The sequence below is a fragment of the Oryctolagus cuniculus genome, chromosome 17, assembly GCF_964237555.1.
Source record: "Oryctolagus cuniculus chromosome 17, mOryCun1.1, whole genome shotgun sequence".
Lineage (NCBI taxonomy): Eukaryota > Metazoa > Chordata > Mammalia > Lagomorpha > Leporidae > Oryctolagus > Oryctolagus cuniculus.
Window position 1 is genome coordinate 4,538,197 of NC_091448.1, and position 18,400 is coordinate 4,556,596.

Below are 18,400 nucleotides of genomic sequence, written 5' to 3' on the forward strand. Positions count from 1 at the left end.
ACAGAGATGTGCCCCGCCCGGCCACTGGAGTGAGGTGGGACGCGCCGAAGCCTTAGACACCTCCGCACGGCTCTCCAAGTGAACCTGAGGCTTGGAGTTGTAGGTGCAGTCTGAAATAGCGCTCCGAGGGTGGACAGGCAGACAGGGACGCCGGGTCCCGCACGTGGATAAGTGGGGGAGTGATGGCTGGTTTTGTACTTCGCTGTGTTTTCCAAGGCTTCTGCTGGAGCCTGCGTTGCTCTGTCGTTAGAAGCAGCAGCTGTGTTTACTCCATCCGTGAAAACGTGAAGTGTCGCTCGCCGTGGCCCAGAGCTGGGCTACAGCCACGCTGCACACACTCACGCTGTTTCCCACGCCGCCGCCCTCGGTGAAGGTCTGCCACAGCAGCCCCACGGGTGGCCTCTGCCCCCCCACGGCTACAAAGCCACAAAGACCACAGATTTTCAGTCAATTACATGTCGAAAAATTCGAGTGACAGAATACTGGAAACATTTTAAATCATTTTTGAGCTTCTGAAAGCAATTCCCAATGAGATTTTTCACTGTTCCCCCCTTCCGTATATCCTCATTATCCTCAACTCAGAATCCCAAGTCCAGAGATCTGAACGGAGAACGAGAGAGGGACAGCAGTCCCCAGCTATCCCCCACCGTGCCCCACTGTCCCCAGCTGTCCCCCGCCATGCCCCTGTCTCCCGCTGTCCCCCGACGTGCCCCACCGTGCCCCACTGTCTCCCCCTGTCCCTAGCTGTCCCTCGCCATGCCCCCCCGCCTCCCGCTGTCTCCTGCTGTCCCCCGCCATGCCCCCCTGTCTCCTGCTGTCCCCCAACGTGCCCCACCGTGCCACACTGTCTCCTGCTGTCCCCCAATGTGCCCCACCATGCCCTGCTGTCTCCTGCTGTCCCCCGACGTGCCCCACCGTGCCCCGCTGACTCCCACTGACTCCTGCTGTCTCCCACCGTGCCCCGCTGTCCCCAGCTGTCCCCCGCCATGCCCCCCTGTCTCCCCCTGTCCCCAGCTGTCCCCCGCCATGCTCCCTGTCTCCCGCTGTCTCCTGCTGTCCCCCGACGTGCCCCACCGTGCCCCGCTGTCTCCCACTGTCTCCCATCATGCCCTGCTGTCTCCCACTGTCTCCCATCATGCCCCCCTGTCCCCCGCTGTCCCCCGCCATGCCCCCCTGTCCCCCACTGTTCCCCGCCGTGCCCCGGCCCATGCTGCTGACCTTGGCTGCAGGGAGCCTGCTCTCCCATGTGCAGGCCCCATGCTGTGGCCCTGTGTACGCGCCAGGCTCTGCTTGCCCTATCTCCCCTCCCCAAATTCCTAGGACACCGTGTGGCTTGGGGTCGGGCTCCCTGCGGCCCAGGGCGGACGGGAAAGCCTTAGTGATCACTCAGCAGGGGCTTGTCCCTGGGCACTGGGGACTTCAGAAGGAGCTTTCGGTCAGTTCAAGTTTTGAGCGCTGACCCCACTAAGCTTCGTGTAATGGAGAAAGCAGACAAGTCCAGCTCTTTGGAAGCCAGATTGACTCACAGGGCGGCCCCTCGGTGCGACCCTCCGCCAGCTGACTCAGCCGTGGGAGCCTGGGTCGCCGGGTCCCAGCTGGGGGCGGTCCTGGGTCTCACACACGTCACCTTCCCCTCTTGTCTCGGACAGTTTCCTTACGCTGCGCCCCCTCCCCAAGAGCCTGTGAAGACGCTGAGAAGCCTGGTCAACATCCGGAAGGACACACTGCGGCTCGTCAGGTGAGACCCCCGCCCCACCCCCCACCCCCTACCCCCTGCCCCCGGGGTTCTCTCCCAGCCGCTTCCGCCCGACACAGAGGCGCGTGGCCCAGGGTGGCCCAGGCAGGCAGCACCGGGGCCTGCTCAGGCCGCGGTCAGAGTCCAGCCACAGTCTATGCCAGCGCGTGGGATTGCTTTCAAAGGAGGAATGAGCGCAGGAGGGGGAAGTGTGCCGACTCCCGCAGCACGTGGGACGCGTGACCCTGGGATGGGCGCTCGACTCCCGCAGCACGTGGGACGGGTGGCCCTGGGACGGGCGCTCGACTCCCGCAGCACGTGGGACGGGTGACCCTGGGATGGGCGCTCGACTCCCGCAGCACGTGGGACGCGTGACCCTGGGACAGCTTGCGCTCTGCTGCTTGCATTGCTATTCCCGACCGCACGTGCCTTCCCCTGATGAGGGAGCGCCCTGGGCCGGCTGCGCACTCCTCATCTTCAGTGCCGCCCTCAGACAGGTGTGGTCGGGGCGCATCAGAGGCCGGGCTTCTCTGAGCGGACAGGAGTGGCTGAAAGGCCGTTTTGTGCTTGTGTGGCCAGCACTAGGAGGTGCCTATCTGACGATTTTCTAACAGAGCTTTCCTGAGATGTCCACCCCGCTGCAGTGGACAGTCAGCGCTGTCTAGTTTTAGAACGTGCTCGCCACTCCAGAGACCCCACGCCCGTCGGGGGCCGTTCTCCGTCTCCCCACACACCCAGCCCCGAGTAACGCCTGCTCCGTTCGCTGTCTCGCGGTCTTAGGAATTTTCATTTGTCCCAGAAGCCTTCTCCTGTTTCCCAGCTACACTGCTCCCTGGCCCTGGTCAGCCCTGGGCACGAGGGAGCCAAGGACACTGGTGCAGAGGCCGCCCCACACGGGCCCCGCAGGGCAGGGCAGCCTGGGCCTCCCGTCCACCGAGCCTGCCAGCTGTCAGCTCCTCCGTCCTCCTGGTCCCCTCCGGCCAGAGGCGTGTGCACACATTTGAGTGGCCAGGGCCAGGGCCAAGGCCAGGGCCGCTGTGGGGCCCCAGCCCCCGCCGTGGAGAAGCACGGGGCAGCGTGAGGCGCTCGGAGGAGGAGCCCCACCAGCACCAGGCTCCCGGTCTCTGAGCCTCAGGCCTCTCCCTCAGGCCAGGAGCTGCCCTTCCTTTTCCCTCGGTGGTCCCCAGGCACGGGCGAGAGGTGCTGTCACCGTGTGTCTGAGATTACTGGGACAAATCCCCGTTCTCAGATTGCCAGGTAAAGCAGGAGGGTTGAACCTCTACTTTTGCTTTTGAATAACAAAGAAAAGGTGCTTTTGCTTTTAAAAGGCTCCACCGGAACGGGGAGAGTGGGAAAGGCGCACAGCAGTAACGTCTGAGACGCTAGAAATGGGCGCTGATTGGTAGAGGACTCAGTGGGCCCAGGACGTGGGAACCCTGAGCTAACGGAGCGAGAGCTGAGACCCCCACCCCGTGCTCACGTGACCAGGTGTCACTGGCAGTCTGGGCGGGAGCCTGCCGGGCAGGTGACTCACGGAGCGGTGAAAACCCAGCACCCCTGGCCTGGCAGAACCGAGCTCAGCTCGGGGCCAGGCCTGCCACTGAGGGTGGGGCACGGTGGGTTCAGCCAGCGCTGGATCTGCCTGGCGCCCTCTTCCCACTCTGCCCCAGCGTGTCGGAGGCCTGGCCCTGTCCAGGGAGAGGAGCAGTGTTTTCTGGGAAGTGGCCCTCCCTGGATGGGGACGCGGGAGACTGGAACTGCAGCTTCAACGGACGCACGCCGGGCACAGCAACGCCAGGATCCCCAGACCCTGCTGCGCACTCGGAGCCCCGAGTTCTAGATTTCTCAGACGGGAGCACACAACCAGAGACCCCGGATGCATAAGGAGCGACCGTGACAGGAAAGACTGGTGGAGCACACCAGCAAGACAGACCGCTCCCCGGAGCGCACCTGCGGGAAGAAGCTTCGACAGCCTCCAGACATGGGAGAGACTCTTTCTACCTCACAGACACAGCGACACACGCATTCATGAAACAAAAAGGGGCCAACAGAAACGTGGGCCGAAGAGCTGGAATGTAGGGAGCGGAGCGGAGAGGAGAGAGGCGGAGACAGAGGGCGGCCGGCTGCAGAGGTGTGCGCTACAGGCCACCTTCCAGGGAGCAGCAGGGACCGGGAGGAAGGCGGTCACAGAGGCATCCGGGTCTCCCAGCGGGAAGGGCCGGGGGCCACAGAGGAGACCCCCACCTGCAGTCTGTGCTCAGCCAGGCTCTCAGCCAAGTGCGGGTCAGAGGAACCCCCAGACGCCCGTTCCCCAGCACGGCCTCTTTCAGGAAGCTGCCGGCAGATGGACTCCACCAGAGTGGGAGAGCGGCCCAAGCCAGAGGGAGACAGGAGGCCCAGGAAGCAGGGGCTCCTACAGGGCGGGGCACCCCTCTGGGGGCGGGGTTTGGGAGAGGCCCTGGGTGGTCTCTGGGGGCCAGGGCCAGACAGGACCTCCTCAGGAAGACAATGAATGCAGCCGCTGCATCCAGTCTCCCGAGAGATTCAGCCAGCAAGGAGTTCAGGTCAGACTCTGTGACTGCCAGTAAAACTAAGCAATTAAGAAAAACGATACTGGGGCCGGCGCTGTGGCAGAGTGGATTAAAGCCCTGGCCTGTAGTGCCGGCATCCCATATGGACGCCGGTTCAAGTCCCGGCTGCTCCACTTCCAGTCCAGCTCTTTACTGTGGCCTGGGAAAGCAGTAGAAGATGGCCCAAGTGCTTGGGCCCCTGCACCCACGTGGGAGACTCGCAAGAAGCTCCTGGCTCCTGGCGTTAGATCAGCGCAGCTCCGACCATTACAGCCATCTGGGGAGTGAACCAGCGGATAGAAGAACTCTGTCTGCCTCTCCTCTCTCTGTGTAATTCTGACTTTCAAATAAATAAATAAATAAATCTTTAAACAAAAAAAAAAAAAAAGGAAAGGAAAGAGAAAAACGATACTAGGGGCCAGTCCTGTGGCGCACCAGGTTAAAGCCCTGGCCTACAGAGCCAACATCCTGTATGGGCACCGGTTCGAGTCCTGACTGCTCCACTTCCAATCCCGCTCCCTGCTGATGTACCTGGGAAAGCAGTAGAAGATGGCCCAAGGACTTGGAGCCCTGCACCTATGTGGGAGACCCGGAAGAAGCTCCTGGCTCCTAGGTTCTGATTGGCTCAGCTCCGGCCATTGCGGCCACTGGGGAGTGAACCAGAGGATGGAAGACCTCTCACTCTGTCTCTACCTTTCTCTGTCGCTTTTTCAAATAAACAAAATAAATCTTTAAAAAGGAAGAGAGGCCGGTGCCGTGGCTCACTAGGCTAATCCTCCGCCTTGCGGCGCCAGCACACCAGGTTCTAGTTCCGGTCGGGGCACCGGATTCTGTCCCGGTTGCTCCTCTTCCAGGCCAGCTCTCTGCTGTGGCCCGGGAGTGCAGTGGAGGATGGCCCAAGTCCTTGGGCCCTGCACCCCATGGGAGACCAGGAGAAGCACCTGGTTCCTGGCTTCGGATCAGCGCGATGCGCCGGCTGCAGCGCGCCGGCTGCGACAGCCATTGGAGGGTGAAGCAACGGCAAAAGAAGACCTTTCTCTCTGTCTCTCTCTCTCTCTCACTGTCCACTCCGCCTGTCAGAAACGAAAGAAAGAAAGAAAGAAAGAAAGAAAGAAAGAAAGAAAGAAAGAAAGAAAGAAAGAAAGAAAGAAAGAAAGAAAGAAGAGAAGAGAGAAAGAAAGAGGAAGGAAGGAGGGAGGGAGGGAGGGAGGGAGGACAAGATGAGCCGCAGGGAAAAGTCATTCAGAAGAGGAAAACACCCGTGGGTGCCTCGGCGGCTGCGCTGTGAGCACTATAATTTACGTAATCACAGCCAGACGGACGCTGCTGCACTGGGCTGAGAGACATGGCCCAGCCATACTGGGCCGGAGGGAGCCCCCTCTGTGGGGCAGTGAGGAAAGAGGAGACCCTCACTTCACAGTAGGAAATTCACAGTGCCCAGAACTAGAAGCTCAGGATGTAGCCAGAACAGGGAATTTGGAAGTGAGATGAGGGCCAGAGTGACCGACAGAGGCAGCCCGAGCGGCGGCAGGGGCAGGAGCCAGGCCCACGTTTGCTTTAACAAGTCTGTGGAAGCTGTTAAACTATGCCAGTAACAACTCTGATTTAAAAAAAAATTTTTGACAGCCTGGCACACGTGCAGGGATGTCCTTTGCCGCAAGCGAGCGCTGTGGCGACCCCGGGTGTTTGCGAAGTGATTGAAAAAGAAGGCACGTCTTAGGGCACCGTGGTCCCGAGCCGCGGCGCTGAGTCTTTCCTGGCCGTCTAGGTGCGCCGAGGAGGTGAAGAGCCCGGGAGAGGACGCCGGCAAAGCCAAGGTGCACTACAACGTCGAGTTCACCTTCGACACGGACGCGCGCGTGGCCATCACCATCTATTACCAGGCCACCGAAGAGTTCCAGAATGGCATTGCCAGGTGAGAGCAGGAGGCCAGCGGAGCCACTGCTTTCCCCGAGGTCGGGTCCAGGTGTGAGGGAGAAGGCGTCCCACGTGCAGGTGCCACCTGCTTCCTGAACTTGGATCTCCTTCTAGAAAGCCCCGCCCTTTCCCTACAGACCGTGCCAGCCGTGCCTCTTGGTGCACTGGCAGTTGGCGGCACAGCTCTTGGCTCCCTAAGGTGCCTGTCTGTGGGGGCGTGGCCTGAGCAGGTAAGATTCTCCGCATCACCAAGCAGGAGCGAGGGAAGCGGGTTAGACAGGAGGCCTCTCGGCGATGCTGGAGTCCGCGGACAACAGAACAGGCGCGAGGTGGCGGAACGTTCCGGCGTCCGGGCTGGGTCCCAGCCTCTGTGTCGCCTCCCACTTTTCTCAACAGCTACGTTCCCAAAGACAGCCGGCTGCAGTCGGAGACCGTGCACTACAAGCGAGGGGTGTGCCAGCAGTTCTGCCTGCCCTCTCACACCGTGGACCCCTCAGAGTGGGCCGAGGAGGAGGTGAGCTGTCCCTGTGAGGGCCCCACACGAGGACGCCGAAGGGCTGGGGACCCCGCTGAAGGCAGGGGAGCTGTCCAGACACTCCGAGGTGGGCTCACCATTCAGCCCTGTGGCCTCCTCGCGCATCCAGGATGTGCCCAGCCTCGTGGATATTTTTTGTTCTAGAGGACTTTGAAAAAGCCTTGCTCAAGGAAAGGAGCCCACAGTGCAGACAGTGTTAAGTCTATGAGACTTTGAACAGGCCTGGGTCCCTGCAGGGGGAGGGGTGAGGAGCAGGCATGAGGCACACCCTTCTGCACTGTGCCTACCTCACCCCCTGCGCGTCGCGGCACCGTCTCCACGGGCTACGCCCTCTCCCCTCTCTTGCCCTGCAGCTCGGCTTTGATCTGGACCGCGAGGTTTACCCGCTGGTGGTGCACGCCGTGGTGGACGAAGGAGACGGTAGGGGCGATTTCTGTCCTCCGCTGCCCTTCCGTGACGCAGCCCTGGCAGCGGCCAAGGCCCCCGCCGTGCCCCGCCCGGCTGAGATCTGCAGCTCCTTGGGCTGACGTGCCAAGTGCTGGCTTGCATGGCGACGGCCGCCGTGGTGCCCTGGCCGGATCGCAGGGCACCGGGAAGGGAGTGGGCGCTGGGGGTGCGCCTGGCCCTCCTCACGCGGTGCCTTCGTTTCTTTCAGAGTATTTTGGCCACTGCCACGTGCTGCTGGGCACTTTTGAAAAGGTGAGCGGCTCCGTCACTCGCGCCCTCCTCCGTGCCTCGTGGGCGGCGCCTTCATGCCTCGTGGGCGGCCCCTTCCTCCGTGCCTCGCGGGCGGCGCCTTCCTCCGTGCCTCGCGGGCGGCGCCTTCCTCCGTGCCTCGCGGGCGGCCCCTTCCTCCGTGCCTCGCGGGCGGCGCCTTCCTCCGTGCCTCGCGGGCGGCGCCTTCCTCCGTGCCTCGTGGGCGGCGCCCTCCTCCGTGCCTCGTGGGCGGCCCCTTCCTCCGTGCCTCGCGGGCGGCGCCTTCCTCCGTGCCTCGTGGGCGGCGCCTTCCTTCATGCCTCGTGGGCGGCGCCCCCAGCTCAGCGGGGCGGGTACGGCGTGGGAGGCTGTGATGGCCAAAGGGCTCCACTCCGGGGCTCCCTTGGGTCGGCACCGCCAACCTGCTGCTTGACTTTCAGCCCCAAGGCCTCCGCCTGCCTCCTCATCTTAAAATGGGAGGTGGGGAGAGGGAGGGGTAGGTATGTTGTGAGGCCTCCCATATCAGAGTGCCCGGGCCTAGTCCCAGCTGCTTTGTGCCCGAGGCAGCTTCCTGCTGATGTGCACTATGGGCCCAGCAGATGATGGCCCATTGACTGGGTCCCGGCCACCCTCGTGGGAGACCCTGATTTGAGTGCCAGACCGGCTCCTGGCTTCAGCCTGGCTCAGCCTGGCTCAGCCATGGCTGTTGCAGGCGTCTGGGGAATGAACCAGCAGACAAGATGAGAGGTCTCTGTCTCTGCTGCTCTGCCCTTCAAATAAAAAGATGAAAATAAATACGGAACCATGTCTGGCACCTCATAGAAAGCATGAGACTGGACAGTCGTGAGGCCCAACAGCGCTCGGGTTCTGGGGCTCCACCGTGTGAGTGCCGAGGGCACGGGCGACTCGGCCGTGGGCCGTAACCGTCCTGTTCTCATTCCAGCACGCAGATGGGACCTTCTGTGTCAAGCCCCTGAAGCAGAAGCAAGTAGTAAGTATCGGAGGGCACTCCTGCCTTCCCAGTCTTTCTCCATCAAAGCTTGGGCGGCCGGGGGCGGGGCGGGGGATTCACTGATTCCTGGTGTCTCTGGCGGCCAGAGCTGCCGGGCCTGAGGCAGCCGTTAGCAAAGGGCTGAGAAGCAGAACAAGATCTGTGTCCTGACGTTAGGTTAGGGAGAGATCTTTTTACTGAACGTGCCGGGGTGAGAACATTTCAAGGCAGCCGACTCGGGGCTGATCAGAGCGAGCTCTCGGCCCAGTGCACCCCCTTTCCTTTACTAAGATGCAAACCGTGCTGGCCCCCGCCCCCTTCCAGAGTGATCAGCAAGGTCGTCTGCCGGTCGTCCCCTCCTCACCATGTGCTAGCACGTCCCCTCCCACTCTTGCAGGGTGAGGGTGACAGAGGTGCCTGTGGCCCTGGCATGGTCACCCCACGGAGCTGTGGAGCAGGGGCAGAGGAGCCCCCTGCGATGGGGAGAGACACCTGAAATCCTGCTTCATTCATCGTGTCAAGCACTCGCCCCGCTCTTAAAGAGGCCAAGGTGGCCAATACTACCTTAGTATGGATTGGTAGACAGTGTCCTTCCACTATGAAAACCATGTGAAGACAAGTTGTCAGGGAGTCGGGGCGGAGCAGGTGAAGCTGCCACCTGTGATGCCAGCATCCCATGGACGCCGGCCGGTCCACGTCCCGGCTGCTTCACTTGCGATCCAGCTACCTACTAATAACCTGAGAAAAACAGCAGGAGATGCCCAAGTGCTTGGGCCCCTGCATCCAGGTAGGAAACCAGAAGAAGCTCCTGGCTCCTGGCTTTGGCCTGGCCAAGCCCTGGCAGTTATGGCCATCTGGGGAGTGAACCAGCAGATAGAGGACTCTCTCTCTCTCTCTCTCTCTCTCTCTCTCTCTCTCCTGTGTGTGTGTCTGTAACTCTGACTTTCAAATAAACAAATAAATCTTTACTAAAAAGTTTAGGCTGGGGCCGACGCCGTGGCTCACTTGGTTAATCCTCCACCTGTGGCGCCGGCATCCCATATGAGCGCCGGTTCTAGTCCCGGTTGCTCCTCTTCCAGTCCAGCTCTCTGCTGTGGCCCGGGAGTGCAGTAGAGGATGGCCCAAGTGCTTGGGCCCTGCACCTGCATGGGAGACCAGGAGGAGGCACCTGGTTCCTGGCTTCGGATTGGCGTACCTCCAGCCGTAGTGGCCATTTGGGGGATGAACCAATGGAAGGGAGACCTTTCTCTCTGTCTCTCTCTCTCACTGTCTAACTCTATCTGTCAAATAAAAAATATATATTTATCGTTAAAAAAAAAGTTTAGGATGTAACCTGCCAAAAAAAAAAGAAAAACCACACACACACAAGTGGTTTTGTTGTTGTTGTTGTTGTTGTTTTGACAGGCAGAGTGGACAGTGAGAGAGAGAGACAGAGAGAAAGGGCTTCCTTTACCGTTGGTTCACCCTCCAATGGCCGCTGCGACCGGCGCGCTGCAGCCGGCGCATTGCGCTGATCCGATGGCAGGAGCCAGGTGCTTCTGGTCTCCCATGGGGTGCAGGGCCCAAGCACTTGAGCCATCCTCCACTGCACTCCCGGGCCACAGCAGAGAGCTGGCCTGGATGAGGAGCAGCCGGGACAGAATCCGGTGTGCCGGCGCCGCAGGCGGAGGATTAGCCTAGTGAGCCAGGGCGCCAGCCCACACAAGTTTTTAAGAGAAGCAGAGGCTGCAGATGGGCACTCCCTGGGCCGGCCTGAGTTACGTCCTGGGGAAGGAGGCCTGGGCAGGATGGAAGGCTGGGGTAGCCCTAGTAGTCAGCTGTTTGTTACTATAACAAGTACCTGAGAACAGCGATTTATAGGACGCACAGTTGTAGGGGTTCAGAGTCCAAACAGCAGAGCCCACCCTGGCTGTGTCACGATGGTGGGAGCGCGTGTGCTTCAATCTTCCTCTGCCTTAATTCTGATAACTCCACCAGGGTTCACTTATGGGGGCTCCACCCTAATGGCCCCAGCCAACACATCAAAATTGGATTAAGTTTCCAGTCTCAGTGCCGTTGGCCAAGGCTTTGGGGACTTTGAGCTCCCGAGCCGGGGAGAAGGGCACGAGTGTCCAGAGCCCTGGCGCTAACCTTGCCCCAGCAGCCAGCCTTGCAGCTGCAGGTCGGAGGAGAGGGAAGGCCGGGAGCAGAGCTGAAGGGCGGGCGGGCAGCTCAGGGAAGCAAGCCCGGCGCGGGCAGCTCAGGGAAGCAAGCCCGGTGCGGGGAGCTCAGGGAAGCAAGCCCGGCGCAGGGAGCTCAGGGAAGCAAGCCCGGCGCGGGCAGCTCAGGGAAGCAAGCCCGGCGCGGGGAGCGTGCGTGGGGCCGGGAGCCGTTGGCTGAGCAGCGAGAGGGCTCGCTTGCAGCGGACGCTGTCCCAGCTGTCGGTGGCGCTGAGCTGCAGTGGACAGTGACTGTCGCATTCGTGAGGTGCTCCGTTCCCCCGGGGTGCGATGGTGGGGGAATTAAACTCTCTCCCTGTCAAGCAGGAAACGTCAGTGGATAAAAGCATCCTTTGCTGGTCCAGGCCTATGGGTGTTTCCCACTGAGAATCCGCAGTCCTCGGTCCCCGCGGCAGGGGCGGCTCCCCTGCCATCTCTGGGCAGCCTGCCTGGCCTTGACGCCCTTTTCTGCTCCCAGGTGGACGGGGTCAGCTACCTCCTCCAGGAGATCTACGGCATCGAGAACAAGTACAACACCCAGGACTCCAAGGTGCGCGTCATCCGCCGGACGCAGGGGGGAGTCCCCGAGGGAGCCAGGGTCTGGGGATTTGGGGGCCAACCTCTGGAATCCGTGGGGGCCCCGAGGCGTATTGTCTTGTTCCTCATTCCCAGTTACGCTCACGTGACCTTGGAGATGGCGAAAGGGGAGGTGTGGGAGTCTGCCCAGGGCTCTCCTCAACCCGGTGTCCTCCGAGCGCTGCCCTCTTACCTGGGCCCCAGTGCTGTCCCAGGCGCCTTCTGTCCGAAATCAGAGGCTCAGGCCAGGGCACACGCGCCACCCTCCCCTGCAGGTGGGCAGCTCCCAGCGGCACTGGGCGCAGCGTGGACAGCTCCTGGCATGCGAGCAAGTCCAGCTTCCTTTTCCTTGCCTGCCTCAGCCTTGGGGGCGAAGCAGGGGACCCCAAAGGTGCCGCCTCAGGTCTGTCTCCCCCGCCGCCAGGTGGCCGAGGACGAAGTGAGTGACAACAGTGCTGAGTGCGTGGTGTGCCTCTCAGACGTCCGGGACACCTTGATTCTGCCCTGTCGCCACCTCTGCCTCTGCAACACCTGCGCGGACACCCTGCGCTACCAGGCCAACAACTGCCCCATCTGCCGCCTGCGTACGCACGCCCGGGGGGGCCGGGGGCCGGGCAGGGGAGGGCGGGTGTGAGGAAGGACGCTCCCAGAATGCTGCTGCCTGGCTGGCAAGCTGGGGCGACTGGGCTTCCAGTGTGGGTGCTTGTCCACCCTTGGCGCTGTAGCGGGGCGCCCTCACGGCTTCTCCTCTTCCTCACAGCCTTCCGGGCACTGCTTCAGATCCGAGCCATGAGGAAAAAGTTGGGCCCCCTGTCCCCAACCAGCTTTAACCCCATCATCTCATCGCAGACGTCCGACTCTGAGGAGCACTCGGTAAGTGGCTCGGAGCCGGCCCCTCTGGCGCAGGTGCCCGGAGCGTGGCTACAAGGAAGGGAGCCCGCGTGTGCCAGGGCCGCCCGGCTGAGGTCACCCCGTGTCCTCCCTGGTGTGCGGTTAATCTGTACGGATCCTGGAGCCGTCTGCTTGCGGCTTCACTCGGTGGGCTCGGGCTCTGGAACTTCCTCCGTTAGAAACGAGGGAAGTGCTGTTTGGGACAGAACACGGCTGCCTGTCTCCGTGAGTCCTTGGAGAGGTCGCTTCTCCTGTGTCCCAGTTCGTGGCCTCAGTGCCCAGGAGCTGAGCAGGCAAAGTAGTGGCCCTCAGTTTCAGGTGTCTGTGCGAGGATGAGGGTGAACCTTGGACTTGGCAGATTAGCCCGCTACCAGGAGAGACCTGCACTTCACACTTTGGTGAATGGCAGTGCGATGGTTAGCCACCCAGGGAGGAGAACTCGGTTAGCAGGCAACAGATCAGCTCCAGGCGGAGTACTAGTTACCTGTATTAAAAGCACAGCAAAGGCCGGCGCCGCGGCTCACTAGGCTAATCCTCCGCCTTGCGGCGCCGGCACACCGGGTTCTAGTCCCGGTCGGGGCGCCGGATTCTGTCCCGGTTGCCCCTCTTCCAGGCCAGCCCTCTGCTGTGGCCAGGGAGTGCAGTGGAGGATGGCCCAGGTGCTTGGGCCCTGCACCCCATGGGAGACCAGGAAAAGCACCTGGCTCCTGGCTCCTGCCATCGGATCAGCGCCGTGCGCCGGCCGCAGCGCGCTGGCCGCGGCGGCCATTGGAGGGTGAACCAACGGCAAAGGAAGACCTTTCTCTCTGTCTCTCTCTCTCTCACTGTCCACTCTGCCTGTCAAAAAAAAAAAAAAAAAAAAAAAAAAAAAAAAAAACACAGCAAACCAGACCAAACATCAGAAACCTACAAAGACAATGTAGGTGACTGTTGATTTTGGACGAGGGAGGACCCTCTAAGCTTCAAGCTATGGAAAACTGTGGAAAAAAAAAAAAAAAACACGAGTCTGTAGATTTGAGCACAGAAAGCTCAACACCACAGGGGCCAGCACTGTGGCTTCTCGGGTAAAGCCACCACCTGCCGTGCCGGCACCCTATACGGGCACAGGTTCAAGTCCTGCTGCTCCACTTCCGATCCAGCTCCCTGCTCATGGCCTGGGGAAGCAGCAGAGGATGGCCCAAGTCCTTTGGCCCCTGCACCCACATGGGAGATCCAGAAGAAGCTCCTGGCTCCGTATCAGCTTAGCTCCGGCCATTGTGGCCATTTGGAGAATGAACCAGTGAATAGAAGACCTCTTTGTCTTTCTCTCTGTGTCTCTCTGTAACTTTGCCTTTCAAAGCAATTAATCAATCTTTAAAGAAAAAAAAGTTCAACAATCAGAGGTCTAAAAAGTGACCAAAATTAATCAGCAAACACAAATTTGCTTAAAGAAAAAACATTCACAGCATATGCGCATATATCAAAGGAAAGGCTAGGAGTTTCGCCTTCACTCCCATGAATAAAGTAGTAAATAAATGGGCAAGAGGGGCCGGCACTGTGGCGCAGCGGGTAAAGCCGCCGCCTGCAGTGCCTGCATCCCACATGGGTGCTGGTTCGAGTCTCTGCTGCTCCACTTCTGATCCAACTCCCTGCTGATGGCTGGCTCCTGCCATCGGATCAGCACGGTGCGCCGGCCACAGCAGCCATTGCAGGGTGAACCAACGGCAAAGGAAGACCTTTCTCTGTCTCTCTCTCTCACTGTCCACTCTGCCTGTCAAAAAAAAAAAAAAAAAAAGCATTGCAGGCATGGAAAGCCAAGACATAGTGGCAAAAATGGCCTACATGAAAGATCTCTGTGAGTGAGATCCCAGTGGAAAGAAGGGGCCATCAAAGAAGGAGGCACCTTTCTCTGAAGGGAGGAGAGAACTTCCACTTTGCTTATGGCCCTGTCTAAATAAGGTTGGAGTTTGTGGACTCAAGAGGCTTCCATAGCCTTGACAGCTCATGACAAGAGCCTCCGATAATCACTGACGTCATAAATAAGAGTGTCAATTGTTAACAACAGGAGTCACTGTACGCTTGATCACCGTGTAGGACCTCTGTCCTTAATGAGTTGTACTGTGAGAATTAATGATAAAACGTGTCTTTAACTAGTAAAATAAACAAAAAAACAAAAGAGATGCTTATCAAGACATGTTTGCAGGAGGTGTATTGGACACAGCTAACAGCCAGCACCAGCAGTCTCAGGGAACTGTGGCATTTGAACAAGCACTCATTGCTTATAGGGGCCCGCATCGTGACACAGAGGGCTAAGCCATTGCTTGCAACACCGGCATCCCATAATGGCACGCCAGTTGGAGTCCCAGCTGCTCCACTTCCGATCCAGCTCCCTGTTAATGTGCCTGGAAAGCAGCAGAAGATGGCCCAAGTACCTGGGCCCCTGCACCTGCGTGGGAGACCCAGATGGAGTTCCTGGCTCCTGGCTTTCTTTTTTTTAAGATTAATTTGTTTGTTTAAAAGTCAGGGTTACAGAGAGAAAGAAGAGAAGACAAAAAGAGAGATCTCCCAGCCACTGGTTCACTCCCAAGATGACCACAATAGCCAGGGCTGGGCTGGGCCAGGCCAGAGCCAGGAGCCAGGAGCTTCTCCCAGGTCTCCCACGTGGGTGCAGGGGCCCAGGCATGTGGGCCATTTTCTGCTGCTTTTCCCAGGCCATAGCAGAGAGCTGGATCAGAAGTGGAGCAGCAGGGACTTGAACCTACACTCATAAGAGATGCAAGCATTGCAGGCAGCGGCTTTACCCACTATGTCACAGCACCAGCCCCGTGGCTTTTTTTTTTTTTTTTTTTTTTTTTTTGACAGGCAGAGTTAGACAGTGAGAGAAAGAGACAGACAGAAAGATCTTCCTTCCGTTGGTTCACTCCCCTAATGGCCGCCATGGCCAGCGCGCTGTGCTGATCTGAAGCCAGGAGCCAGGTGCTTCCTCCTGTTCTCCCATGCAAGTGCAGGGCCCAAGGACTTGGGCCATCCTCCACTGCACTCCCTGGCCACAGCAGAGAGCTGGACTGGAAGAGGGGCAACCGGGATAGAATTGGCGCCCCGACTGGGACTAGAACCCGATGTGCCAGCGCCGCAGGCGGAGGATTAGCCTAGTGAGTCGCAGCGCCGGCCTAAAAATTATTTTTCATAAATTGACCGTAACTGTGTGCAGTGCAGAGGAAAAGTGTCGGCAGTAGGTACACCGAGAGGCTAACACGAGTGCCTTCAAGTGACTGGTGTGGCTTTGTCTCCCCTTACTCCTTTATGCACTTCCAAATTCTCCACCGTGAATACTTCCGTTGCAGTCGGAAGAGCACAGACGTTGCTCAGACACGGTTCAGCTTTCAGCAGCGTCCAGGCTGTCTGGCAGCAACTTGTCCTACCAGAGCCCCAGCCCGGACAGAAAAGGAAGCGTCTTTTTACTCTAGAGCTAAAAACATGACGACGCCGTAAAACCGAAAGAGCCTCATTAATCGGTCCGCCCGTCTCTGGTTCCCCTAGTCCTCCGAGAACATTCCACCAGGCTACGAAGTGGTGTCTCTCCTGGAGGCGCTCAATGGGCCCCTCACCCCATCCCCAGCAGTGCCTGCATTGCACATGCGTGGAGACGGCCACCTCTCGGGAATGCTGCCCTCCTACAGCAGCGACGGCCACCTGCCCCCCGTCAGGACGCTGTCCCCGCTCGACCGCCTGTCTGACTGCAGCAGCCAAGGCCTCAAGCTCAAGAGGAGTCTGTCCAAGTGAGTGGCCGGCACTCGGCTGTGTCGCCCCGGAAGCCCCGGTGCCATCCCAGCTGCCCTTGCACTCCTGGGTGCCAGGGACCCTCCAGGCTGCAGCGTAGCTGCTCCAGCTAACGGAGACCTGCGGTGAACCGGGCGGGTGTCGCTCCCCCTCTTCGTGGAGGAGCAACACTAAACCCTGCGCTGTTCTTTCGTCTGCTCGGCCCTCCCCGGGTTTGCTGCTGGTTCTTCCCGGGTTGGCTACTATCCCTTCCACCTCCGTGGAAGGGCGGTTCCCCCTGGCCACATTCCCCACTTCCGCAGGGGAGCGGCACACCGCCGGCCGGCTTTCTCGGGGGCTGCACAGGTGTTCCTTCAGCTAGATGTTCCCCTTAGATGTTCCTGGTGCATGCCGTCTCTCTCCTCCTTTATAGTCCTCCTCCGCCAATCCTAACTCGGCTGCCCACACGCTGAGTACGCTGCTCTCCAATCAGGAGCAAGTCCTACAGTTTATTGGTTGAATTGGAGGCAGCTGTGCGGAAGCTGTTTACTTCTCTCCCAGCGCCATGTTGTGGGAGAGCAGATGCATAGAATAAGTCTTAATTCCAGTAACTCAGTCCAGTCCGGGCTGCTCCCCACAGGCGGGGGAGGTGCACATTAGGCGGTGGGCAAGTGCGGGCACCTGAGAGACAAGGAAGAGGCCACTGGGCACTGTGCACGGGGCCGCTCAGCCCCACCCCACCCCGGGCCACAGGGAGCGAGCCCCTGACCGGGTCTCTGGAGGCCCTTAGCGTGAGGCCTCTGCGGCAGGGGGGAGGGTATTCGACTGGGCCCATGAAGACGTGGGTCATTGCTCCCGAGCTCAGGCCTTAGCAAGTCACCCAAGGGGCCAAAGGAGAGCCTGGCGTTGCTGACCCCACACGGGGCCACGGTCCCTTCCTGGCCTCACCCCAGGATTCAGGTTTTTCCCTCAGTTCCTTCCAAGGGCCCGCGTCCCGGGAAGTCTGAGTGAGGAGAGCCCAGCGGGGCCCTGCCTCAGGTGGGAATTGGCCGCCGCTGTGTCCCCTGTGCACGGACAGGTCCGTCTCCCAGAGCTCCTCGGTGCTGCACGAAGAGGAGGACGAGCGCTCCTGCAGCGAGTCGGAGACGCCGCTCTCGCAGAGACCCTCGGCCCAGCGGCTGCGAGAGGTGAGTGCACCCTTCCCCTCGCCTGGGCGCTGGCCTCCAGGCGCCGTCCTCCGCCTGCCTGCCTGCCTCTCGGGCTCTGTCCACTCCCATGCCTTCATCCAGCACTTGCCAATAGTGGCAAAGGCCCGGTAGCTGCACGTACCACTTGGTAGGCACGGCCGCCGTGCTGAGCAGGTAGCGGGAGCGCCGCACTCTGCCCACGGCACTTGCACGCTGGCTGGTCGGGTGGGAATAGACACGAAGGACGTCCAGCACAGGAAGTGTCCTGGGGATCTGGGACACAGGAACAGCAATGCAAGACCCTGGGGTGTGCAGGGAGGCCAGCGTGGTCGATGGCGGAGGGCTGGCCCGTTCTACCCTGTGGTCCCCGTGGACTCGACTGGACAGAAGTTTGCTGTCCTCCTGCTCTGGCAGGGCACACACAGACTTTGCTCGGTGGCCCAGGCCTCAGGAGCTCAGCTCTAGCTGGGACAGCACCGTGTGTGGCCCATTGCTACGGCTCAGTATTGGTCAGGTGACCGCATGAGTGAATCATTGGATTTAACTGAGAGACCCCAAAAGTGTGCAGCAGAAGTGCAGCCGGTGACACGAAGTGGGAGGAGTCAGAGCAGACGTTGCCAAGGAGCAGCGCTTGGGCCGAACCTTGAAATGTTTTAGCCGTGAGAGAAGCATGCAGATGGAGAGGATGGCGTGGGCCGGCGCTGCAGGGCGCGCTCACCTGCCAGGTGTGCAGGCTGGGACCCCAGAAAGGGCGAGGGAAGTGCCTGCGCTGGGCCAAGGCGGGGGGGGGGGGGGGGGGGGCAGGGGGCAGAGCCAGCACAGCCATGCAGCCTCCTGGGACGGAGCCGGGGACAGCCGGGGAAGAGGCGCAGGGCCGGGGTGGGGGCAGGGCCCGACTGTTCTGGATGGATTGAGCCGGAACTCACCGGATGCCCACACAGACCTGCCCACAGCCAGAGAGGCCCCTGTGGAAGCTGTTGGTGATGCTGGGGAAACCTGGGGCGTCCCCCCACCGTGTCCCAGCTGCTGGGTGACCTGCGTCACCTGAGCTGCGGTCTTTGTGAGGCCCCAGCAGATGCTGTGCCCCGAGCCGGAGGTGCTGAGTGAGGCTCGCTCCTCCCCGGAGGCAGCCATGCGGGCCCCGGCCGGCCACAGAGACGCCTGGCACGTGGTGCCTGACCACGGGGAACCCTGTCCCTCCCCGTGTCTTGTTGCTGACGTGTGCTGTGTCCCCCGCAGCCCCAGGAATGTGGTGTGACCCCCGAAAGTGAGAACCTCACGTTGTCGTCATCGGGAGCCATCGACCAGTCGTCTTGCACAGGGACGCCGCTCTCTTCCACCATCTCCTCCCCCGAAGGTACAGGAG

At 60.5% G+C, this 18,400-nt stretch overlaps 1 protein-coding gene across 3 annotated transcripts in view; it reads left to right on the plus strand.

Moving 5' to 3' along the window:
* RNF157 (ring finger protein 157) overlaps positions 1-18,400 on the plus strand; it is an 81,367-nt gene that overhangs the window by 52,705 nt on the left and 10,262 nt on the right. For all 3 annotated transcript variants that reach the window (XM_008250917.4, XM_017338920.3, XM_070060271.1), the window contains exons 3-14: positions 1,650-1,738; positions 6,074-6,220; positions 6,619-6,736; positions 7,111-7,177; positions 7,413-7,456; positions 8,397-8,444; positions 11,121-11,192; positions 11,643-11,802; positions 11,979-12,091; positions 15,629-15,867; positions 16,926-17,034; positions 18,274-18,391. In XM_008250917.4, coding sequence (XP_008249139.3) covers positions 1,650-1,738; positions 6,074-6,220; positions 6,619-6,736; positions 7,111-7,177; positions 7,413-7,456; positions 8,397-8,444; positions 11,121-11,192; positions 11,643-11,802; positions 11,979-12,091; positions 15,629-15,867; positions 16,926-17,034; positions 18,274-18,391 — 1,324 coding nt within the window. The remainder of the gene's footprint in view (positions 1-1,649; positions 1,739-6,073; positions 6,221-6,618; positions 6,737-7,110; positions 7,178-7,412; positions 7,457-8,396; positions 8,445-11,120; positions 11,193-11,642; positions 11,803-11,978; positions 12,092-15,628; positions 15,868-16,925; positions 17,035-18,273; positions 18,392-18,400) is intronic.